Source organism: Giraffa tippelskirchi, chromosome 13 (genome assembly GCF_054371585.1).
Source record: "Giraffa tippelskirchi isolate mGirTip1 chromosome 13, T2T-mGirTip1v1.2.pri, whole genome shotgun sequence".
NCBI classification, from domain to species: domain Eukaryota; kingdom Metazoa; phylum Chordata; class Mammalia; order Artiodactyla; family Giraffidae; genus Giraffa; species Giraffa tippelskirchi.
Window position 1 is genome coordinate 167,796 of NC_137287.1, and position 24,189 is coordinate 191,984.

Genomic DNA, 24,189 nt, shown 5'->3' on the forward strand with positions numbered 1-24,189 from the left:
CCCCAACCTGGGATAGGTCCCCACCGGGGGCTCCGCCCTGCTGCTCCTGCCCTGGGTGCCACGCCCAGCCTTTCTCTGACCTCTCCGCCTGGTGGCTCACCTGGGTCCCAGGAGCTGGCCCAGCTCAGGCGGGCCCACGTTTTCCTTTCATCTTTGGAGAGAGTGCAGATGAGGGGCCGAAGCTTTGGGAGGATGTTGAAGCCGCGGGCTCTTTGGGCCAAACACAGTGATTTCCCTGGAACACACTCAGACCTGTCCTGATGCTGCTGCAGCACCGGCAAGGCTGGGGCAGGTTGGGCCTCAGTCACAGGAGCCCAGGGCAGGCGGGGGCCTGTCAACCTTGCGTCCGGCAGAGTGAGCGGCAGAGGAGGGGGGCCTTTGGCCTTCACCCCTCGGTGAGGGCCTGGGCTGGAGAGGCTCAGACAAAGAAGAGGAGCTGCTTGCGTTGTCTTCTCATAAAGAGAACAGGGTTTGGCCAAGGAGGTTCCTGCAGGTGTCTGCAGAACAAAGCGGGACGAGGGAGGCCAGAGGCTTCCGTGGGGCCCAGAGTCTCACGTGCTGCCCCTGTGAGACTGGTCTGGGCCAGACGGTGCCCAGGGGCGGGGCAGGCGTGCACGGGCGCTGTCCTGGCTGCAACCGTTCCTCCAGCAGGGAAGCTGGAGGGAGGAGCACGCCTGGTCAGGTCACCCTGGGGCCCCGCTCCAGGCTCAGTCTGCAGGCTCTGCCCACGCGCAGCTCCTCGGTGCCCTGTCCCAGGGCAACGCACCGCCTGTCGCTACAGCGATGGAGCAGAGGTGTGATGAAAGCCATCTGCCGTCATAAAGCACGACACCGCTTTTCTGCAAAGCCAAACCTAGGGCTCAGCCAAGAAATGGCCTATAAAATCCCAAATAATGACCTCACGGCATACTTTCCGATGTAAAGACCATTCTGGGCAGCTCTTTCCAGATTCTTTAGGTGCAGCCACCTTACACCCTGGCTTTTACCGTGTTCGCCATCTGACCCTACCAAACACTGCCCCGCAAGCCGTCTCTGTACCACAGGCCCCGTCCCTCTGGGTGACGCGTGGCAGGGCTGTGCTCCTGAGCCGTTTGCCCCCAGACGCCCCGGCAGGCTGGGCCAGAAACGCCGGCGGCCTCCACGGCCTCCAGCGTGCCAGGAAAGAGTCGCCAGGCTCTGTCCTGTATCTGTTTCCATGGTAACAAAGAGAACACAGGTTTTTGTCTGGTCTGGACATGGGGCCCTAATTCAGGGGGTTGCCCCTGGAGAGGGCTGTGGGGGGACCTCTCTGGCCAGGTCCCCCCTACACTAGAGGATTTGTAGGATCTTCAGGAGCTGGGTGGGGTTCTCAAACGTGGCTCATCACTGGAAGCATCACTGCGGCAACTTGGGGGGGGGGTTGTTGGATAGTGCCATCAGGGTGGACCTGAAGTTGGAGGGGCCTCAGGGGGCCGCACAGCAGGCTGCTCCCCTGGGAGCAGCCTTAGGTATGCCCACCATGTGGCATGTCAGCCTGAGGTATTTGCTCTAGATCCAGAAATTTGACAGCTCTGATTAAGAATTTTTGCTGTAATTTATTCTGTCACTTCAATCTTGCATTTGCCTTTAAATATCAAATCTTATTTGTCTGATATTTGCATTTTCATTCTAATCAGTAAGCCTGTAAATTACATTCACGCATAAAATAATGATGTTTGGTGAACGCCTTTTTACAAAATGCCTGCTTCTAAAATTATTCCCCTACACCCAGGAAGACACGGAACAGAGTCACTGGTAACTTGGAGACAAACTTAGTCAGTCAGTCTTCTCAGTTTTGGCTTTTGACATTCAGGTTAGCAGTGGACAACTAGTAATGTCCCTCGGTCATCACAGGGAAAGGGACAACTGAGTGAATAATGTCTTTAATTACCAGGTCCTCCTCCTGCACAGACCTCCCATACTGGGGGCCACGGCCTGGATGACCCAGGTGGCCCCAAAGCAGCACCCCAATACTCAAGCGTGCCTTTCTGTTTGGATCTGAAGGCGCCTCCGCCGTGGTGCCTGGTTGTTCACAGGACGGAGCACTTTGCTGCTGGCGGGTGCCGCAGCCAGGCCGACCCAGCAAGCGGTATCCAGCCCCCCGACCCACAAAACAGCACTAGCGCTCCTGGGAGAGCGGGGCTGCGGCAGCCCTCACGAGCCCGTCTCTGCCCCGGGCACCCGGAGGCTCCTCGGACCTGCATCCTCTCCCCACTGGCAGATCTCCACCCTCGGGGCCCGGGGCTGGAGATTTCACCCAATCCTGACCACCACGCCCTCTCCCCTCGGGGCCAGAACTGGCTCCTCTAGCCACACCCGCTTATCCCCGAGGCCCGGCTTTCTCCTCTTTCCCACCAGATTTCACTGCATTTTCCCTCTTGCACTGGTCTTTTCAGAGAAATGCCTTCTCGTCTTACAATATTCGCCATCTCCACTGTCGTTTGTTTTCTGCGGCACTTGGTTTTGGTTTGTTCTGTAGGAATCATTCCTTCTACATCTGGGCTTGTTCTATTGTTCTTTTCCTAGTTTCTTTAGCTGAAAGTTTAGTTCCCTTAGCCATCCCCGTTTCCTAACAAACGCAGTTATCACTCCTTTCCTCCGAGAGCCCCTTTGGTAGCACCCCAGAGGTTTCCATAGGTACTATTCTCATTTGTGTTCGTTTTCAAATAGTCTAATTTGTCTTTTGGTTTCCTTCATAAACCCCAAATTATTTATAGCAGTGTTTTTATTCCTGGTATTAATTTCCAGGTAGAAATATTTTTAAAGCTTACCTCTTTTTTAAATGAAACTGCATTGTGTTCAGTGAACAGACTGTAGATGATACACACGTGTGTATCTGTACACATGTATGTGGGTATCTATACATACAGATTCCATGAACCAACCGTAGATTATTTATGCTTATGTATGTGTACATATGTGTGTGTGCACACACACACACACACACACACTCAGTGAACAGACTATAAATTTTCTTCCTTTGAAATTTCTTGACAATTTTCCTGATAGTCAGATGGTCCGTTTTTGGTGGCTATGCCATATGTGATAGAAAATAATATAAATTATGTATTTGAGTGATATAAAATGTACAAAATAAAGTCAAGTTTTTTTATTGTTTGATTTGCTCTTTTCTTTCCCGGCTTTTGATCTGTCATTTTTTAGTTAGCACAAAGGGGCTCTTTCCCAGGGGCCCCTCAGGCTGTGGCTGGAGGTGGGAGAATGAATGTGCCAGAGTCCCTGCAGGAGGTGCCTGATGGGCCGCTGGCAGGGTCATCGGGGCCAGGTTCATCCACAGGACGCTTCCCCCGGCGCAGATGGCACTGGTCTTCTTGCCCCTCTCCTGCTGGTGGTCAGAGTAAACCCCCTGCCGAGGCCCATCACCCCCCCAGCCCCAGATCCAGGCAGGCGGGGAGGGCAGGGGTCTCTCCATGCTCTCTCGCCCCCCAGACGAGGGGCAAAGCCCCGAACCCTGGGTCACCCGGGCAGGCACATAGGGAGGCCCTGTGCAGCCCAGGACCCCGCCCGCCACCCCCGGAGGCCAGCGTTCCTGCAAGGCCAGCTGCCCCCACCCCCAGCTCCCGGAATAGCCTGTGGCCAGGGCTGGCTTGTGGTAAACAGCCCAGGAGCCTCCCCGGTGGGGCTCAGATGAGTCATCCTCTGAAAACACAGGGCTGTGGGTGCCGGCCCCGAGTCGGCCGGCGGGCCCCTGCGGGCCTCCTTCCTGCTCGGCAGGCTGGACACAGGCTGGGTGGGGGCGGGGGCTGCGGGGGCTGCGGGGGGCGGGCAGGCTGGGCGACCCACAGGGAGGGGCGAGCCAAGCGGCGGGCTACGCTGCTCTCCTGTGTCCCAACCGCCCCGGAAGGAGGGTCCCGGGCCCCCCTGGACTATCCCCCAGCCACCGAGGCAGGACCGCGGTCACCCTGCGCCCGGCGGCCCCGCCCACCCCGAACGCACACGCCCACTTCACGGCACAGGGCTCCTCCCAGCCGGGCCCAGCCGCCTGGGCACCACTTCCCAGGGGACACTGGATTAGGCTCCAGGGCTGGCCCCAGCGCCTCACACGACTCCCACGAGGTGCTCACAACTCCTCTTCGGCACAAAGGCCGCCGCTTCCCTGCCCTTCCCTCTCCAAGCACCGCCTTTCCTGCTTGAAAAGACTAACCGTGCCCCCTGCCAGGCCTGCTGACAGCTCCCTGCACCCCGGGGAGGCTGGCACGCCACAATGTTCACCTCCCTGAGGATGACGGTCTCACCGAGGTATGCCTCAAGGAACACCTGGCAGGTGGGGAGCCAGGAACCCTAAATGGGTAAGAGGCAGGGGCCTCGCCCCTGGATCAATCCCCGGGACCTCCCCTCTCTCTGCCTGAAGCACTCCCCCTCGCTGGGACCCCCCCTTGTCCTCTGCCCAGCCCCTGCTTCCCAGGGTGCACCCAGCCCTGCGGCCAGCACCTCCTCCAGTCCTTGCAGGGCAGCCGCTGGGCCCAGGACAGATTGCCTTCAAGAAGCCCAGGGGGAGGTGGTCCAATGGACAAAGGGAATCCCGACTGGGATCCTCAACAGATACAGGCCCCGGGCTGGGCCTGCCCCAGACGCCAGTCCCAGACCTCCAAGCTGCTGCTCCCTCTGCACAGATGTCATTTTCTCAGGGGCTATCCCTGCTAAACAGCACTCTCCTCATCCAGAATGTGCGGTATTCCCCCCTGTGGTACCAGCCTGATCTTTCCACGTAATTCCTGGTGCCGCTTGACTTAGTTAACACTGACTCATTGGAGCGCCAGTCTTAGGGAGAAAGCAGTCCCCAGAGCTGCCCCTGGTCTCAGATTAAAACATTTAACCTTCTGGTGCCCTTCCTGAAGCGGCCCGCCTGGCCCCGTCTCTGCCCAAGGATAGGACAGCAGAGGCCGAAGGGCACCTCGACCCCGCGTGGCTGTGTGCGGGTGTGCTTCCCTGACTGCGCCAGAGCCTCTGCCCGCGTGGATCACAACAAGCCCTGGGAGATTCTTAAAGAGAAGGGGATACCAGATCACCTGATCTGCCTCCTGAGAAATCTGTGTGCAGGTCAAGAAACAACAGAACCAGACATGGAAAAACTGGCTGGTTCCCAACTGGGAAAGGAGTACGTTAAGGCTGTATACTGACACCCTGCTTATTTAACTTATATGCAGAGTACATCATGAGAAATGCCGGGCTGGATGAAGCACAAGCTGCAATCAAGATTGCTGGGAGACATATCAATGACCTCAGATATGCACATGACACCACCTTAACTGTAGAAAGCAAAGAGGAACTAAAGAGCCTCTTGAGGAAAGTGAAAAAGGAGAGTGAAAAAGCTGGCTTAAAACTCAACATTCAAAAAACTAAGACCACTGGCATCTGGTCCCATCACTTCTTGGCAAATAGATGGGGAAACAATGGTAACAGTGACAGACTTAATTTTCTTGGGCTCCAAAATCACTGTGGATGGTGACTGCAGCCATGAAATTAAAAGACACTTGCTCCTTGGAAGGAAAGCTATGAACAACCTAGATAGCATATTAAAAATCAGAGACATCATTTTACCAATAAAAGTCCATATAGTCAAAGTTATAGTTTTTCCAGTAGTCATGTACAGATGTGCGAGTTGGACCATAAAGAAGGCTGAGCACTGAAGAACTGATGTTTTCGAATTGTGGTGCTGGAGAAGACTCTTGAGAGTCCCTTGGACAGCAAGGAGACCATACCAGTCAATCTTAAAGGAAATCAACCCTGAATATGCATTGGAAGGACTGATGCTGAAGCTGAAGCTCCAATACTTTGGCCACTTGATGAGAAGAGTCGACTCATTGAAAAGCCCTGATGCTCAGTAAAGTTGAGGGCAGGAGGAGAGGGGGTGACAGAGGCTGAGCTGGTTCGATGGCATCACTAACTCAACGGACATGCGTCTGAACAGACTCAGGGAGACAGTGATGGACAGGGAGGCCTGGGTGCCGAAGCCCATGGGGTTGCAAAGAGTCAGACGTGACTGAGTGACTGAACAACAACGAGGTACATAGCCGTCTGTGTGTCTGAGTGTGTGTGCACGTCTGTCTGCGCTGTGCCTCTCTGTGCGTGCATGTCTGTGTGTGTATGTTTCCTTTTTGTGATTCCCTAGGATGAGTCCATTAAGCCAAACCAAATGACTTTTCAGAGCAAAACATGAAGCAACCAGGCAGAAAGATTCGGCCAGGAGTTTCCATCCTCTGATCTCCTGCGGTGGTGGTTTGGTCGCTAAGTCATGTCTGACTCGTACAACCCCAAGGTGCAGCCCACTAGGCTCCTCTGTCCACGGGATTCTCCAGGCAAGCATACTGGAGTGGGTCACCGGGGATCGAAACCGGGTCTCCTGCATCGCAGGCGGACTCTTGACCGACTGAGCGACAAGGGAAGTCCCCTGACCTCCTGCAGTGAATGCTCTGTTTTCAAAGGCTTCTGTCATCTTCGCCCGTTGACACCGGACCCCAAGTTGGATAGTGGCTTGTGGTTCCTTCCTTGACACATGCCCTGCACCTGCCCAGGGCAAGGGTGTGAAGAAGGCACTGATCTTAGTGGAGCATGTGTGTTTTGAGGGAGAGAAACCATAAAAGAGAACAGAAGATGGTCTGGTATCCTGAAGGTGTTGGTAGGAAAATAGTTTGAGTGACAGGTCGAGAAGAAGGTTGGTGGGGCTAGTCAGACGAGGCTTTAACCAGATGATGGTTGAAACAGAGGGAGAGCTGTGTGCGGGAGCCGCCAGATCCCCCAAGAGCACTGCAGCTGTGACAGGGAGCCCCGGCGAGGACCCCAGCCCTGACGTCCATGCTTCCTGGGGTCCGCCCACCCCATGGCCACTTTAGGACACTGAGCCTGGGCCGTGGGGCTGGAGCCTACAGAACCCCAGGGCCAAGGGAGACACTGATGGTCTCAGACTAAGCGCCTTCCTGCCCGGTTCCCCTCCCCAGATGGGGGGCTGCTTCTCAATCTCCGACGCAGTTTGCACATCACCTCCTTGGTCTCTGAGTAACGCTGTGCGGAGTTACCTTATCACACAAACGGCACCGTCAGTGTGAGAGGGAGGGAGGGAGGGATTCCACATCCGAGGGATGAATGCCCCCAAATCCCCAGCTCCGGTCAAGCCCGCCTCACCCTTTGTTCCCCGCCCACCCTCAGCCCTGGCCCCAACACAGCACCCACACCAGCTCCAGAAGGCCCAGGCTTCACGGGCTTCAAATGGCCTCAGAAACATCTCTTTTACTGACTTGCTGGGCTGGGACTCACTTCGTTCACTCAAGTATCTAACGGGCACCTTCTGAACGTCAGGCACTTTGCCCGGCACTGAGATTCAGTGGTGAGTCTCAGGGAAAGTGGACCCTGAGTTCACACTCGAGGAAACATCGGTCCTGAGAGAGCAATCCAGTGAGTCGGTGGGCGAGTAGGGGTCCCACTCAGGCCCCCACCAGAGACCGGCCTGCCCTCAGTCCTGCCAGAGAGGCATCATCTACCTGCTCCAGAAACTTGCAGGGCTGAAGGGCAGGGGGCAGGGAGCCTGGAGGTGGGTGTGTTTGTGACGTCTCCTTGGCGAGGTTCACCTACAGTCCCAACTATGATTTCAGGCCGAAATGCACATTAATATTTCCTGCCGGGGGTCCAGAAGCTGCGTGGGCCCAGGAGTACCGCCTCTCTAGCTGTAGGTGGCCCATTCTGCTAATGTGGTGAGGTCAATGCACACACACACACACACACACTCTGTCCACACACACACACACTGTCCACACACACACACACACACACACACACACTCTGTCCACACACACACACACTGTCCACACACACACACTGTCCACACACACACACACACATACACTCTGTCCACACACACACACACTGTCCACACACACACACACTGTCCACACACACACACACACACACTGTCCACACACACACACACTGTCCACACACACACACACTGTCCACACACACACACACACACACTGTCCACACACATACACACTGTCCACACACACACACACACACACTGTCCACACACACACACTGTCACTGCACACACACACACACACACACACTGTCCCTGCCCAGAGCGAGGGAGGTTCCGCACACACAGGCCCCTCTCTCCGTGCCAAGCGGATTCTAGCCCGGGCGCCAGCGGGGCCAGAGTAAAGGAGCAGGCTGGTCCCCTGGAGGTGGAGTGGCCCCTCGCGCAGTAGCCCCGAGGCTGTGCAGGCCTCCCCTCCGGGTTTGAGCCGAACACCCCGCCCCCCTCATCTTCTCCAGGGGCGGCGGCCACAACACCCTCGCCTCCCCGTCCCCGCCGGCCGCCGGGGGTGCGGGACCCGCCCGAGGCGGGGGCGTGGGGCACAAGGTCGCCGCCCGAGGGGAGCTCGTCCGGCGGCGCAGACGCCCAGCGGCCTCAGGGAGGGACTTGGCCCGGGTTTCAGCCCTCGGCTCTTCCGGGAGAGCCGGGAGGCTGAAGCGGGCCGAGGTCTGGGCGCGGGGCCCCTCTCGGCGGAGCCTGCTCAGCGCTGCCCCCGCGCCCTTCCCCTGGCTCTCGGTCCTCCCTCGGCACACCGCGGGGAGGAGGCGCCCTCTCCGTAGCGGGCCGGCGCTGCAGAGCATCGCGGGGCGCGGCCGAGGGGAGGAGAAAGGAGACAGCGGAGTAGGCCCGGGCTCCCGGGACGCCAGCTCCGCCAATCTGCGGGCGCTGACGCGGGGGGCGGCTCCGCGGCGCTCGGATATCTGCCCGCCCGCCGGGGCGCCGGGCGCCGAGAGGTTGGGCCGCGAGGGCGCCGCGCTCGGGGACGGCTGCTGCACCTGCCCGGGACCTCGCCGGCCGCTCCGCGCGCCCTGCCCCCGCCGGCCCCGCTCCCGCCCTCTCCTCGGTCCCAGCGGCCCCGCGCCCTGGTTCCCCACCAGGTCCTCACCTGCGGGCCGCAGCGCGCGCGCAAGAGAGCGCCGAGCCCTGCCCGAGGAGCCGCCCCTTCGCCGGGCCGGCCGGGCACCCAGCGCGGCCCACGAAGGCGTGGAGACTCTGCCGAGCCTCGGATCGGATTGCGCCGCGCGGTCGCCGCCGCCACCTCCGGGCCGCCGCGCCTGGGCCGGGATGGGCCTAAGTGTCCGGCCCCTGCGCGTCTGATGAGCGCGGCCGCGGCCCCGGAGACCCAAGCGGGCCGCTACGTGCGCGGGGCCTCACCAGGCTGTCCCCCTAGCTCCGCGGACCAGGGCCGCTGGGCCGGGCCGGCCGAGGGCGCCGCCTCTCCGGAGAGGCGAGAGGGAACTGCCCCGAGATGGCCGGGCGAGCGGGCGCTTTGGCGTCGGGCGCCCTCCGTGTGGGACAGCCCCGGGGCTGGTAGCTGGCCGACGCCAGATGGACCTTGACCCGCGCCGCCGCACCGCGTTCGTGCCGAGTCAAGGCTAGAGGGGCACGGGCGGGCGGCGCTCCGGGGGCGCCCGGAGGTCCAGGCCGCGCTCGTCCGGGACCATGAAAATGATTCTGGTGCGCAGGTTCCGCGTGCTCATCCTGATGGCCTTCCTGGCGGCTTGCGCGCTGCACCTCGTGCTGGATCTGCTGCCCAAGCTGGAGCGGAGCGCCGCGCGGCCCTCGGGGGAGCCCGGCTGCTCGTGCGCGCAGCCCGCGGCCGAGGCAGCGGCCCCCGGTTGGGCCCAGGCGCGCGCACACCCCGGGGGGGAGCTGGCGGCCGCAGCCTCCGCCGCCGGCGAGGCGGGCTGGCCCAAGAAGCACACGCTGCGCATCCTGCAGGACTTCAGCTCCGACCCTTCCTCCAACCTCACGTCCCACTCGCTTGAGAAATTGCCCCCCGCGGCGGAACCGGCCGAGGGCGCCCCGCCGGGGCAGGATCCCGGCGTCCCGCGCCCCCTAGATCCGGCTCACCGGCCGCTCCTCGGAGACCCCAGCCCGCGTGGACCCGTGCTGCCCCCTGGCCTGAGCGGGGACGGCTCCCTCCTAGCCAGGCTGTTCCAGCACCCGCTCTACCAGGTCCCCATTCCACCTCTAACGGAGGGCGATGTCCTCTTCAACGTGAACAGTGACATCAGGTTCAACCCCAAGGCAGCGACAGCGGAGAACCCAGACTGGTGAGTGGGGCGGTGGTCACTGAGGCGGGCATTGGAAGGCTGGACTCCCAAGGCAACCAGGAGCCATTTGAGAATAAAGATCCACCCAGGGCCGCTTCCCGGGAGGTGCCCTTGCATACCTGAGGTGCTATGTAAAGAGCGTCAGGGTCAGGGACTCCCCGGGGCATGGACCTTGTGGTAGGAGCCCCAGGAAGGGGAGTTTGGGGGCACGCAGCAGGCAGGCTCCAGGCACTGCCTTTGTCTCCAGGATAACCGCCTCCCTGAGGAGGACTGCTGGGCAGCTGGGAGCTCTTCCCTGTGGCCAGTGGCTTGGAAGGCAGGCGGGGCAGGCGGGAGCTGGGAAGAGTCGGTTCTGCACTTACGGGAAAGCAGTGCTGGCCTGCAGGGCCTGGTCTCTGGCTCACAAAGGGACTTGGGCAGGGAGCGAAAGTGCTTCCTTGGGAAGCAACTGGCTGCCGGCTTCCAGGGACTTGGCAACGCTGCTCTGGTGGACACATCAGGAAGGTCTGGAGGGGCCTAAGGAGCTTTGTGAACCAGTCCTTGAGAACAAAATTAGTGGGAGGGCGCGCTGACCCCCTTGAGGCATTACTGAGGGGTTCCCCCAGCCAGGGTGCCGACCGTGCCAGCTGCAGACAGCAGCGGCTCCCTAAAAGGCAAGTGGTGACCCCCAGGGGCATCTCTTTAACTGGGTTAAACCTCTGCCCCCGAGGCCTTCAGCCACACAGACCAAAGTGAGCAGATGTTGCAGTCCAGAGTGGTGAAATATTAGCCAGTAGCAAGGCCAACATAAATAACCACCTGAGAAAAGTTACCCAAACAGCTGAGGGGAAAGGCCCGCTTTCCAAAACATCTCATAAAAGCCTTTCTCCTTTGCACTTGGACCAGGCCCAGGGTTTTCAGTCTAAACACACCAAGGTGTTTGGTAGCCTCTGAGCTTTGTCTGCTGGCCAGGTTCACCGAAATGCTCAGCAATTTGAGAGGCAGAGCTGTGAGCCAGGCCTGAGCCTCTTTGTAGGAGAGAGAGAGAGCCCGGAGCCAGCGGTCAGTGATGGGACCCCTGGGCAGCTTCTTGTAACCTGTCATGTCCATTGTGGGGCAGAATTTGGCTGAAAAGGCCTCACTTGCAGGTGAATTAGCACTTAGACAAGTTCCGCTCTTCCCTCCGGCAGCAAACAGGGTCTGTCCTCCCTCCGACTGGCCTTTTGACTCCAGAGACAAGGAAGGGCCGTGTGGGCAGTAGGTGCTCGATTTGTGCCTCGCCTGGAGTGAGCACCACCTGCCTCTCTCCCCACCCAAGGCTGCTTCCTGAAAATCAAATTTAGCCTCTGGCATCATTGCTGCCCTGAAGCAGAACACCCAGAGAAGGCCTCTGCCAGACTGGGCTCGTCTGCCCCCAGGAAGGCAGCAGCCCCTCATACCCCAGGCTGGCAACGTGCTTGCCAGGCTGTTTCAGAGACCCCAGGACAGACCCGGCGGGGCCTAGCGCTGACAGTCTGGGTTTGGTCTCCTTTAGTTATAGCTGTCTGTGGCGTCTCTCGAGAGTAAGTGAGAATTACGGGCCTTCAGATATGTTATTAGTCGGTTGAACAACAGCCACAGAAAAAGTGCGGACGTCGCAGGGTCCTGTTTGAGCAGAGGCTCCTTTAAATAAATCCACATTTGTTTGGATCCACAGTGAAAACCTTGGCTCCAGTTACCAACTCCCCCGTCTGTCCCGAGACCTTGCTGTTCTGTCCTTTCCCTGCTGACCTGGGTCACCTTCATTTGTGCAGGCCACACGAAGGTCCTGAGGATGGATTCCTACCCACCGGGGAGGCGGCCATGGACTCCTATCCCAACTGGCTCAAATTCCACATCGGCATCAACCGATATGAGTTGTACTCTCGACACAACCCTGCAGTGGAGGCCCTGCTCCGTGACCTGGGCACCCAGAAGATCACCAGTGTGGGTAGGTGCCCTTGTGCCTTTCCAGCTCCTTGCTGAAGCATCACCTTCTGGGCAAGTTATACAGCAGCCTTCCTGGAGGAGGTGCCCACAGGCCTTCAGTGCTGTCTGTAGTGCGAGGAGAGGGGGAGGGGGGGCTGCCTTCTGAGCCACCCAGCCCATCCTGTTGTTCTGCTGGGCAGGGGGGTGGGGGCCAACCCTGCAGGTGAGGAAGGGTCAGCCCTGGCAACCACAGGGAGACACCGCAGAGAGGCCGGAGGCTGCTGGAGCTCATATATGCTCCTGGATTCGGGACGGACGGGGAGTGACCAGGGCTCCACTCTGCCCACCAAGTAGTTTGGAGGTGGCATCTCCGAGGACTTTGGGATCTGCTGAAGCAGAGGATTCAGGGCATCCAGTTACTGATTTCAAGAAAAGGTGTCGGCAATGGTCTCTGAGCATGGAGGTTTGGTGCCATTGTTCTCAGGCCTGTAGGCAATTGTTTGTGAAGGTCCCGGGTTAGTCACCAGTGGCTCCCAGAGCAGAGGGGCTGGGTAGAGGCCCTGGGTGGGAGGAGCAGTCCTTGGAGGCCTAGAGGGTGGAGGAGGACTCGGGAGCACGGTGCTGGGAGCAGGGGGCTCCAGGCAACGTCTTCCTGATGTCTGGACTGTCCTGTGGCTAAAAGGGCTCTGCTAACCCGGGTTCTGTCTGTCCCTGGTGCCAGGGAGCTGGGTGTTGCCTGCAAGGCTGGCGGCTGGGGGTTTCCAGAGCTCCTTACAAGCTGTACTGGGTGTCTCAGCCCGGCGCTGAGCTATTTCTGGCACCCGCCCTCTTCCCGGCATGTGGCTGTTCACCCTGAGAACGTGATGAACACCCTCCCAGCCGGGGCAAGGTGGCGGTCTCCCTTCCTCGACGCCGCCCAGGAGGAATCTGAGCGTCTCCAGCCTCCCCCGTGCTGGAACGTGGTCTGTGCGGCTGCTGGCGACTGCTGGGGAGAGGCCGCAGCTGGCGCGTCCCCTGCCCTCCTGGACAGACGAGGCTGTTAGAGAAACGCCCAGTGTGGTGACCGCTCATCGTCCGTTCAGCAGGCTCTCTTGAGCACCTTCCGCGTCTCAGGGCCCCGTGTGAGCAGGCAGTTGGGGTAAGACGTGTGAGCAGGCAGTTGGGGTAAGACCAACCTCGGCAGACTTCTGCTACATCCTGACCTGCTTGTTCCCGGAAGCCCGGAAGTGAACACATGATGGGCAGAGAAAGTCCAGGGCGATAATGAGGAAGTGACCTCCACCCCACAGGACCAGATCTTGAATGGGGCAAAGGCTTTCGTGGTGGAGGCCAGCAGAGAACACAGGACTTTGGGGGGACACTACACTACAGCGTTTGAAAATTAGGGTTTAGGGAAGTGCAGCATTCGCGCTTGCAGGCCACTGTCCCCCGTGGTCTCCCATCCGTCCTGTAGGTTCAGGCACGTTGCGTCTTATTCCGGGAAGCTGGCCTGTGCAGCAGGCATGTGCTGTATTGACTCGGGCTCTGAGCGGGGCTTGGGTAGAGGCAGGGCTGTGAGGACCCCGCGGGCTGGCCAGGCTCCCCGTAGCCCTCAGGACACGGCCAGCCAGCTCTCACCAGATGTTGCTCTGCGCCTAGGGGCCTGGGAGCCACTGGAGGAAGAGGACAGTCTTGTCCGTGCCCCTGGGGCCTGACCTTGGGCCACCCCCGTCTGGTCCGATTGTCCCGGGCTTGGTGCCCAGGCTGCCTGACCCCTCGGTGGCCGGGACCCCAGAGTCCTGGCCTGCTCTGCGCCCAGTGGTGGGACCTGGAGTGAGGGTCTGCCCAGCTGTGTCCTGCAGGCTGTTGGAGCTGCTCTCACCGCTGGACGACCCTGGCCAGCTGGCCCTAATCCAGCACGTTCCTTGGGGCCATGGGCCGGTCAGAACCCAGGCTGGCACTCACAGGCACCCGATGAGTGTGGGAAGACTGGTGATGGCCCTGGGTGGCGTCCCTGGTGGTGAACAGCGGCCCGGTGGGTCCCAGCTCCCCCGTCACAGGCTGGAGTGGCTCTGGGCAGATGAACCCAGCTCTGTGAGCCTCCTGGAGTCTCCTGTGGATCACAGAGGTGGTCATAACCTCGACCCTGTAATCTCCAGCTTGCAAATCCGAAATCATAACCCATTTGACGGCAAAACCCGACCCAACATGAACGGACATGGAGGCAAACCCTAAAATGAGAGGCTGTTTCTGAATCTTCGTTTTTCTCGCTTGGAGTGAACGTTCTCATGTTCCTCTGTGGACACAGCAGTGTGTTTAACCCCAGGCTCTGCACCTGCCCCGCCCCGGCTGCAGGCCCTCTGGGCTGGACGTACCTGAACGTCTTGGCACCTGAGCACTTCTGCCCCCAGAGACCTTGAGGAGGGTGTGTGTCTGAGGCCCCGGGGGCCGCCGAGAGCTGGGAGCGGAGGCTGGGGCATCTCTGCGCGGGGCAAGCTGGAGATTGGTGATGGCCTCAACTGGACGCTCAGCCCCACTCTGTGCGGCCTTGGCCTGGAAGTGTCCCCAGCGACTCACACTCTGGAGGAGACCCTCCTCCTGGAGAAGCAGAGCGTCACCCTGGGAGTGGTGCGCCGGCCTCCCCTGGAGAATGGACGCTTTCCCTGGGGGGGGGGGTGGCCCTCCCAACCAGCTGGACGTTTTGATTAAAAACCCCACTGCTGAGACAGTGCTTTCCAACTGGGCCCTTGGCCTCACAGAGCCACGGGGCGGATTTAGAGACAGGATCCCTGGACAAGAGCTGTCTGCTGCTGGGGGCCCTGCCCCTGGCACTACTGTGACCGGGGGTGGGGGGTGGTGCAGACCTCAGAGGCCCCATGGGAGCCTGGGGTGCAGCCCTTTATGGGATCCTGGAACCGACCTTGGGAGTCAGGGTTCAGCAGCACCGTCCTTTTGAGCTTAAAATGGAAGAAGAGCTAGAAATCCAGCCTGTCTCTCAAGTCGGGTCCTGCAAATAAGGGAACAGGCCTCTAAGAGGGCGGGCTCGCCCGGGGTCAGCTCATCCCCGCCCCCAGCTCCGGTCTCGGTCCGGCTCTGAGAGGTCTCTTCAGTCTTGGAATGTGAGAGACGGTGTGGCGAAGAGAGCAGCTCCTTGCAGACCCCCAGAGAGATTTCTTTACCGCTCGGCTCCTGGCTGCGTGGTAATGGCCCTTGCCTGCCTTTAGAGAGTTCAGACATTATCTGCCTCCTTTCAGCTTGAAGCCAGGCCTGTGGAGGCCTGGGCCTTGCCAGTGACGATGGTGACAATTAAATCGATATCGTGGACAATTACGCATACAGAGTAAATGACACAATTGACTACTCTGCGCTCTGAGTCATTTAAAAAGAAGTCACGTGGCAGGAGAAGATTCGGGCAGCCTCCAACCTGAAGCGCAGGCCCTGCAGTTTTTGTCCAGGTCAGGATGGAGCCATGGGTGGAGCTGAGCAAAGGTGACGGCTCCACCGGACAGACGCCCGGATGCTCACTGGCCTGCTCGGGCAGCCCCGAGAGCCTGGGGGCCGCCGTGCCCAGTGAGCCCTCAGGAGGGCAGCTCCAGCCCCAGGAAGCGCCACAGTCCCGCTCCCACCCTGGGGCACCACTGCTTCAGGTCTAGTGCCCGGAGCTCTTCCGACCCAGCAGAGGAGACCTGAAAATGCCCCGTAAGCCGGTTGCCCAGTGCGGGGCCAGAGGGTCTCTGTCAGCCTGGAGGAGGGACCCAGGCACCTCGGGGCTCCAGGGGGAGGCGGCGAACAGCTGGGTCTGGTCTCCGTTCTCTCCGCTGTCGGGTGAAGCGGAAGGACAGAGCCCGCGTGGTGCTGACCCAACGCCCGCTCCGTCCACTCTGAGCCGACGGCAGCTGCGGCCCTGGACTCCAGCGGATGGCGCTCTGAGTGGGTTTCGTCTGAGCCCCGGCAGGAGCTGCTTTCCACCCGGGGCTGCTGTGGCTTCCATTTCCTGGGAGTGGGTCTCAGCCCTGCCCCAGCCCCCTGGGGGCGCTGGGAAAGGGCTGCCTGTGGTCGGTTGGGTGAGCCGAGGCTCGGTCTAGGGCGCCAGCAGGGTGGGAAACCACGCCCCCTGCCCTCCCGCTCCCTCCCAGGCTCCTCCGGCCTGCACGGCCCTTCCTGACCCTGAACTCTCCGCCTGTCTCAGGCCTCCGTCCCAGACCCCTGCTCACCGCCGCGCCCTCACATTGCACCCACACCGCGGCCTGCGCCTGGGTCTCGGGCCCCCTCTCACCCCAGTGCGCCTCCGCGCTCACAGGCCTCCGCGGGCAGCAGCTGACCGTGCTCTTTCCCTCCCACTGCAGCCATGAAGTCGGGCGGCACGCAGCTCAAGCTCATCATGACCTTCCAGAACTATGGGCAGGCGCTGTTCAAACCCATGAAGTAAGTGCCAGGCCGGCGGGCGGGGCGGGGGCGAGGGCCGTGAGGTGGTGGCTCAACTGCTCAGCCCTGGTCTCCTCACCCGAGGGCAGCCAGGCTCTGTGTACATGGGCAGAGCTGTGCCCATGAAGCTTTACTTCTGAAGCTAGCAGGTCAGCTGATTTGACCCCTGACCCCTATTCCAGCTAAAATAGAAACTGTGCTCCCAAAATCAAAAGGAAGCATTCAGTGGCATCTGAAAATTGTGGGGACGGTGGAGAAGGTACGTTTGGAAGCCAGACAGCCCCGGAGACTCACCACGAGCGTCTGTGGCCTGTGATGTGCACCCTGGTGGTCCTGGGGCTTGAGTGTCTGCCGTGGGCCGTTAGGTTAGTTCCACGTGGGGCCGTTTCTGCCCTGATGGGAGGGTTCATCGTGTTTGAAGCGCAGGTCCCACCCCCAAGGGTCCATGAGGCCACCCACTGTCAGTGTGTAGAAGGAAGTCCACACCTCGTGGGCTCAGAGAGACCGCTGGACGACCCCTGCTCTGTGACCGTGAGGGCCAGCCAGGGGCACACGCCCGCAGTATTCAGGAGGGGTGACGCAGGCCGCACGTGGGCGCCTTGGGCCCTGGAGGAGACGGGACCCCCTGGCACTGCGGGCCCTTGCACACCCTCTCAGGCTGGAGCTTGAGTAGAGGGGCCACTTCAGACCCCTCGATACCTCAGCGATGTGCAGGGAAGGGGGTGTTCCGGGCGGGGGCGGGCTCCTACACTCACTGCCAGCCCGGTGACCAGTGGGCCTGGCCCTCCCTGGGGGTCACAGGAATCCAGAACAAGAACCAAAACCCACCATGTCCTTGTCACCCCCTCAGCCGCACTTTGGGGCACAGGCCTCTTGTCCCAGCACCGACCTCGGGTGTGCCAGAGCCACGGGAGAGCACAGGCCCGGCCCTGGAGGCGGGAGCCCAGTCGTGCTGGCAGGGCAGCCTCGGCAGGGGCCCCAGGGCTCAGGGGTTTGTGTCCCTGGGACTCGGGCGGGTCCGCCTCCGGGGCAGCGGCTCTGGGCTCCGCGCCTTGGCCTGGGGCGGGGGGCTCTTGGGGGGCTCCCCCGGGTCACTTCCCCGCTGGAGCATGGCCAGCATGAGGGCTTGGACACCGCGCGGTTTAGTGCTCAAACGCCTCTGAGAGCAAGTGTTGTCATTGTTATTATTTCGCCACGTAAAGATGCAGGAATCAGGGCTTGGAGAGGCGGCGCAGAGCGCCCAAGGCTGACCAGACTCTGGAGCCTCCCGAGGCCAGGGTGCCCATCTCTAGCCCCTCTCGGCCTCCCCGGCCTCCCCCTACCACGAGGTGACCATCACCTCCGTGGTCACAGGAGGCGCGAGTGGCCTGGCAGCCCTAGGGCAGCCAGGCTTCGGAGGCCGCTTGGAAAGCTTGCAGAGTTCACGTCTGCCCCCTTCTTCCCTGAACTCTCTGCCCTCAGCCTGTGTATCCTGGGAAGGACATCAGGGTTCCTGTCCAAAGGCCGTGCACGGATGGACAGCCTAGGGTGCAGCTCGTGTCCAGTGGGCTGAGGCTGAGGCCGGGCTGAAGCCATGGAAACAGAGTGGGGAATTCCCCGTTGGCTGGGGAAGCTGAGGCCAGGAGGACGGGGCATGTGCACGGCCAGCCTCCCTGCACTCCGCGCTTCGGGCAGAAGACCCCAGCCGTAGGGCAGGCTCTGCTGGGCTCACGCCACTGACCTCACGCCCCAGCCAGCCCTGCCACCGCTCCAGCTGGCCCGGTCCACGCCCGCCCTGGCTCCGGGTTCTGACCCGCCCCAAGTCCGGCATTGGCTGAGGTCTGGTCGCTGGCAGCCGCCACCCTCCTGATGAGCCTGTGGGACACCTCATTCCTGCCCCCATGGCCATGGTCTGAGCAGGAAAGCAGCTGTGGTTTGTGACCATAGCATTAAGAAAATAAATATATGATTAATAATTCCCTTAAAAAAAGAAACTTTCTTCGGGGAGCTCGTAATGGCTTTGTAAGCTGAGTATTCTGAATTAATCAGGTGGTGGAGTTTTTCTCTGAGATCCTGAAGGATTGTGCTGAGACGATCCAGGCAGGAGCGGTCCTGAGGCAGGAGGGGAGCCTGGCAGGGCTGCAGGGTGTGATCCCCGTGCTGTGAGGGGGCCACGCATAGTCTAATGGGTGTATTCTAACAGACGTTGAGAAATGTCTGACTAGCACGGTAGCCTTTCAGTTGCTGGAGAGTCTTGCTTTCAGTGTTTAAGTAAGATGTTTTAGTGCCTTTATCAAGACACAATTCACATAGATCGCAATTCAGCCACTTGGAGTCTGCCACCCAGTAGCTTTCAGTGTATTCACGGAACCGTGCAGCCGTCCCCACGGTGTTGAGCTGTCCTGTTACTCTGGAAAGAAAGCTTGTGAAGAGCTGTCCTCCAGGTCTGGATGCCACTTGTCTGCTCTCCGTCACCGTGGACTCGCCCATCCTGGGATTTCACGTACACAGAATCAGTCACTGTCGGTCCTCTGTGTCTGCGTCTCTCGCTGGGCGGTGGGTGTTCAGGGCTCGCCCACATCGTGGCGAGTGTCTGAGCCGCATTCCTTTCTGTGACCGAACACTGAACAATGCCCTCTGGTGTGAATGGGCCACGTTAATTGACTTGATTTACTTGCTTTACTTTACTTTAATCTGTCAGTGGAGATTCGCCTTATTTCCACTTTCTGAGTGTTGTGTGAACACTCGTGTACAAGCTTTCGGGTGGATGTGTATCTTCATTTCTCTTCGGTGTATATACCTGGGAGCGGACTTGCTGGGTCCGGAATCACTCAGCGCAGCTGTTTGAGAAGCTGCAGCCGGTTCTCCCCGCAGCTGCCCTCCCCGCCCCCCACCCGCCCCGGCGATCTCTGCAGGCTCCGCAGCCCTTTCTTTATGGTCCCTGTTGATCCTCACCATCCTGGTGGGGGTGGACCGAGTCTCTCTGCGGTTCTGACTCACAGTTCTCTGCTGAGTAATGACCACGAGCATCTTCTTACGTCCTTGTTGGCCGTTTGGATCTTCTTTGGAGAAACATCTATTCAGATCTTTTGCCGCTCGCTGTCCAGTTGGTCATCTTTCCATTAGTAAGTTGTGAGAATTCTTCATGTATTTGGGTTCAAGACCCTTATCGCGCACGTGGCGTCTTGAGGCGCAGGCGCTCAGCTGGGTTTCACTGTTGTGTTGCTGTTGCTCGAGCTTTGCTGCAGGATTTTCATTTTAACGGCGGAAACAGTCCACACCAGCTCACAGTGGTGCCGCTGATGTGTGTGCCTGGGTGGAAGCCCTGCTGTGTCCACAGAGACAGCAGGCCTGGCCAGGCCATTCGTGTGTGACCTCCAGTAAGTTCCTTCCCTCCCCGGGACTCAGTTTACCCATCTGTCAACGAAGGCGTTGTAGGCAGAGGACTGAGGTCTAGACTCTACTGGGCTGGCTTTAGGAGACAGGGCACCATGTTTTATGGCAGGAAGCCGGGAGGGGTTGGTGGTTTGGCGAGGCAGGGCAAGACTGCACAGATACACCAGAGTGTACATCAGATTTCACCGTGCTTCTTAGAAAGGAAGCTTCCAGCCTGCTCATGACGCTGGTTGTGACCACCTCCCGGCAGAAATGTGTACTCAGCTACCACACTCACAGTGAGCCCAGCCTGGCCTCCTGCCAGGCGCAGGGACAGGCTTGACTCAGGCCTGGCACTCCTGCCCCCGAGGGCCTTGACCTGGGGGCGCAGGGCCTGGTGCTCAGGCCTGGTCTGCAGGACAGACGGGAATGAGCCTCTAATGGGAGACGAAGGGCTGAGCACGAGTGTGAACGTCAAGTGGGCATCACCCCAGGCCAGGAGTCCAGCCTGGCAGAGGTGACACATTCTAGGACTGGGTGGCCTCTGCAGGCTGGAGGACCAGGGCCACTGTGTAGAGGACTACATCAGGCGGCTTTCTAAACTGAGATGGATTTAAATGAGATGAAGCTGCAGCCTAATCTTTCTCCACACCTGGGCCATCAGGGTTGCACGTGGCTGGTGGTGCCATGCTGGACATGCCCAGAGTCACGGAAAGTTCTCTGGGACAGAACTTGTGGGGAGATGAGGCCAGGCAGCTGGACAGGGGCAGGGGCCAGGCCCTGGCGGGCATCTGGACCTGGATGTGATCTCTTCCCCTGCTGTGCAAGGACAGAGCTGGGAGGGAGGGAGGGCTCCCTGGAACCAGAGGTGAGGTGTGGCGTGAGGACAGGGACAAGCCTAGGTCCTAGAGACTCGTGGGGGAGGCAGACGCCCTGGGCATGGGGACCGACTTGCTGGGGCCGAGAGAGTGAAGGCTTTCGGCCTGGGGGACAGAGGCCAGGGGGCCCTGCGGGGGGTGTCCAGGCGGGCCAGGAGCACCAGGCGGGGCTGCGTCATGGAGCGCATCCTTGCTGTGTGGCCTTGCAGCCCCCGCTGCCATCTCTGGGCTGTGGTTGCCTTCTGCTGCTTGAGGCTGGACAATAGGAAGCTTTGGGTCCTGGCCCTTCTGGGACCGCTCTGTTTTCAACTAGTAAGGCCGTGGGCTCACACTGGTGGGGGTCTGGGAACCACTGCAGCCCCTCCCCAGGGCTGTCCTTGCTCTCTGATTGTCTGGGTGTCCTGGGGTTTGCAGTCTTGACTTGTAGGCGTTAGAGCGACGACAAGTATTGAGTGCGCTTGAGCAGTGGCTGTTTAGGGTGCACAGCTGAACGAAGGTTGCAGACTGAGCTGCAGCTGTACTTCTGCTCAGGTCACTGGCCAGCAGAGACTCATCACTCCCCGCAGCCTGGTGAGGCTGCTTTAAACTCCCCGTCTCCACCAAAACAGCCCGGTCACCACCTGAGTTTGGAACCCAGAGCTACAACGCCGTCTTTGCCGCGTGTGGTTTGGAATGCAAACCACGTTCAGATGCAGGGAGGGAAGGAAAGCACACCTGCCCCCCGGGTCGCTTTGAGGGGAAAATAACTCCAACAGCGAGACGACACCCCCAGGACAGACGGGCCTGTCGCTGGAATTCCGCAGACCCAGCCTTGCTTACAAACCAGAAGAGAAAGAGAAACGCCCCGTGGGCCAGGCTCAGTGAATCTGAAATGGGTCATTTAGAGTCTGGCTTAACGAGTGCCTGTCATCCAAGGCTTGGGAGCTGGGGGGACAGTGGGAGGTGCCCCCAAGGAAGGCCCCAACCTGGCCTGGAGGCAGGTGGGGCTGAGGTCCTAGGTGCAAGAAAGGGCACCATGCCAGGCCTCGTGGACCAGACAGAGAGGCCACTGTTGCCCTGTAGACCCGGTTGTAGACAGGGAAGCTGAAGGTCAGAGTGGCAGGGGACATGCCCGAGGGCACTGGCCAGCAGGAAGTGGAGCTGGAGTGACCACTGAAAGTGGAAGTGAATCGCTCAGTCCTATGCCCGGCTCTTTGCGACCCCATGGACTGTATAGTCCACGGGATTCTCCAGGCCAGCATACTGGAGTGGGCGGCCGTTCCCTTCTCCAGGGGATCTTCCCAGCCCAGGAATTGAACCCAGGTCTCCCGCATGGCAGGCGGAGTCTTTACCAGCTGAGCCACCGGGGAAGCCACTGGGTGACAGAGTGGCCGCTGCACGGTCCCTGTTCAGATCTCAGAGCGACGGCCACTGTGATCTTTGATGTCAGTAACACGTAGGTTCCTTCCTGGCTCCTCAGTTTGTAGTACAGTTCGATTGTAACCCCGCGCGTCTGCACCATGTGGGCGTCGGGGCTGCCGTGGGGAAGCATTACCGCCCGGGCCGCTTAGGGCTTCAGGAAGCTCTTCCCTCTCCAGAGGCCAGAGTCGGCGACCACAGTGTCGCAGGACTGTCTCCCCGAAGGCTTCGGAGGGTCCTTCCCGCCTTTTCCCTCCTGAGCGTGGCATCGACTCTTGGCTTGGTGCCTCACGGCCACGTCACTCCCGTTTCCGCCTCCGTTGTCACGCGGCCTGTCCTGTGTGTCTCGGTCCAAATTACCCTCTTCTTATGAGGATGTGCGGCACTGGACTCAGGACCAGCCTGATCCACCGGGATCTTTCCTCAGTGAATCCCATCTGCCAAGTCCCTATTTCCAAACACGGCCACAGTCACAGGTCGGGTTCGGACTTGGGAAGACGCCACGACCCTCTCCCGTGTGCAGGCGAGACTGAGCTCTGTGCGTCCCCACACTGCTTCCCAAACCCGGTGGCGAAGGCAGGAAAGCGTCCGTCTTCGCTGTGGAGGGGTTCACCGGCTGCCCGCCCTGGTTTCCTCGGTATGTTGGATGAGGAGGGGTTGATCAGATCAAGAGCAAATGTGCTGGTGAAACGCAGCACAGCTTTAGCTTTACCAGCACTTCGAGTTCCCCACTTTCCCACCTTGTTAAAATATACCTTTGCATTGACTGGAGCGTTCATACGGAAATGCACAGAGATGGTAAGCAGATCTTTGCAGCACAGGCAAGTAACCAGGTGCCAGATCAGGAACAACAGGCAGCCCCCAGGCTCCGGTGACCCCGCAGTTCCCGCCTCCCAGGGTGACCCCTGCCCTCCGTTCCTGACACGGGAATCCTCGCTGCCTTCCCCCTCCCTGCTGCCGGCATGTCTGTGAGCTGCCTCCCCCGTGGCTCTTTGCTCTCACTGTGACTTGTGGCCAAGACCTACTCCGTTGTGTGAAACCCTCGGTCACTTCGTCTGCTGCTGATGGACTTGTAGGCAGTTGCAGTTTGAGGATGCTGCTGATGGAGCTGCTCTGACCACGCTTGTGCTTCCTCGGGGCTCGCTGAGGGCAGGACTGTGTCAGGAGCACAGTGCTGGGGGGCGGGTCAGGCTGTGGTCAGCTGGGCTTCAGTCGGGCCGCTGTCCCGGGCTGCCGTCCTGAGGTCCCCTCTCCAGGGCAGGGTCTGCTGCCCAAGCTGGATGCCAGTGCCCGTGATGGCGATACGCACAGAGCCTGGACTGCTCATAGGCTGCGAATGCCCTGCCCGCCTGGACCAGGCCAGGCCTAACCCCTGTGTCTGGCCCGGGGGGCTCACTCCCTGCGTTTGCGGGCAGCAGCTCCCCTCTGTCCTGCCCTGGGCGCCTTGGTCTGGAGGAAGCCCTGTGTAGCCTTGTGCCGGCCCTGCAGGGACACACGCCCGCCGCTGCCCGCCACGCACTCCTTGTTGATGCCGCAGCCTGGTCTCCCCGAGGCTGCCGCACTGGGCCTGGGTTTCCCGCTCCAGGGGGCCAGGCCCTCCTCGTCGAGCTCATCAGGATTTTACAGCCTCGGCTCCGGCCGGCAGAGACAGAGACCCTGTCACTGATGTGTCAGGTTGTTTTATTTTTATCACCAGCTTTCCTTCAAGGAGGAGGAAGTTGAGGCTTCGAGGTCTAAATGTGAGTCAGGAGTGGGCAGGCGGGTCTCGGACGTCAGGTCCCAGCCTATCGGGCACAGCCGGCCGGGGAGCCCCAGACCCAGGGTCTCTGCTGGGAGGGGCGCCCACACCGCCTGCTCCTCTCAGAGGCACCGCGCACGAAGACTCTAAGTACGCAGGCTCCTGTTGTGAAGGAGAGTGTGCGTGTGTGTGTGCGCGCGAGCATGCGCGTGTGGGCCTCTCCCAGAGAAACCGGCCCTGAGCAGGTGTCCGGAGGCCCCGGAATTCCTCGGAGCCGAGGGGCACACACAGGCAGCAGCAGAAGCACTGCAGGCGCGGAGGCCGCGTCTCGCTGGAGCTCAGCCTTCTCACCCCCACGGGCCGTGCTGT

General features: G+C 60.3%; 1 protein-coding gene across 2 annotated transcripts in view; it reads left to right on the top strand.

Moving 5' to 3' along the window:
- Positions 1-8,791: 8,791 nt before the first annotated feature.
- Positions 8,792-24,189, top strand: part of FAM20C (FAM20C golgi associated secretory pathway kinase) — a 32,798-nt gene continuing 17,400 nt past the window's right edge. Inside the window, exons 1-4 of one of the 2 annotated variants that reach the window (XM_081552355.1) lie at positions 8,792-9,110; positions 9,695-10,122; positions 11,895-12,070; positions 16,374-16,452. In XM_081552355.1, the coding sequence (XP_081408481.1) occupies positions 11,944-12,070; positions 16,374-16,452 (206 nt within the window). In that variant the 5' untranslated portion in view covers positions 8,792-9,110; positions 9,695-10,122; positions 11,895-11,943. Of the gene's footprint in view, positions 9,111-9,425; positions 10,123-11,894; positions 12,071-16,373; positions 16,453-24,189 lie in introns of those variants that run through there. The other variant, XM_081552354.1, reaches the window with a different exon arrangement.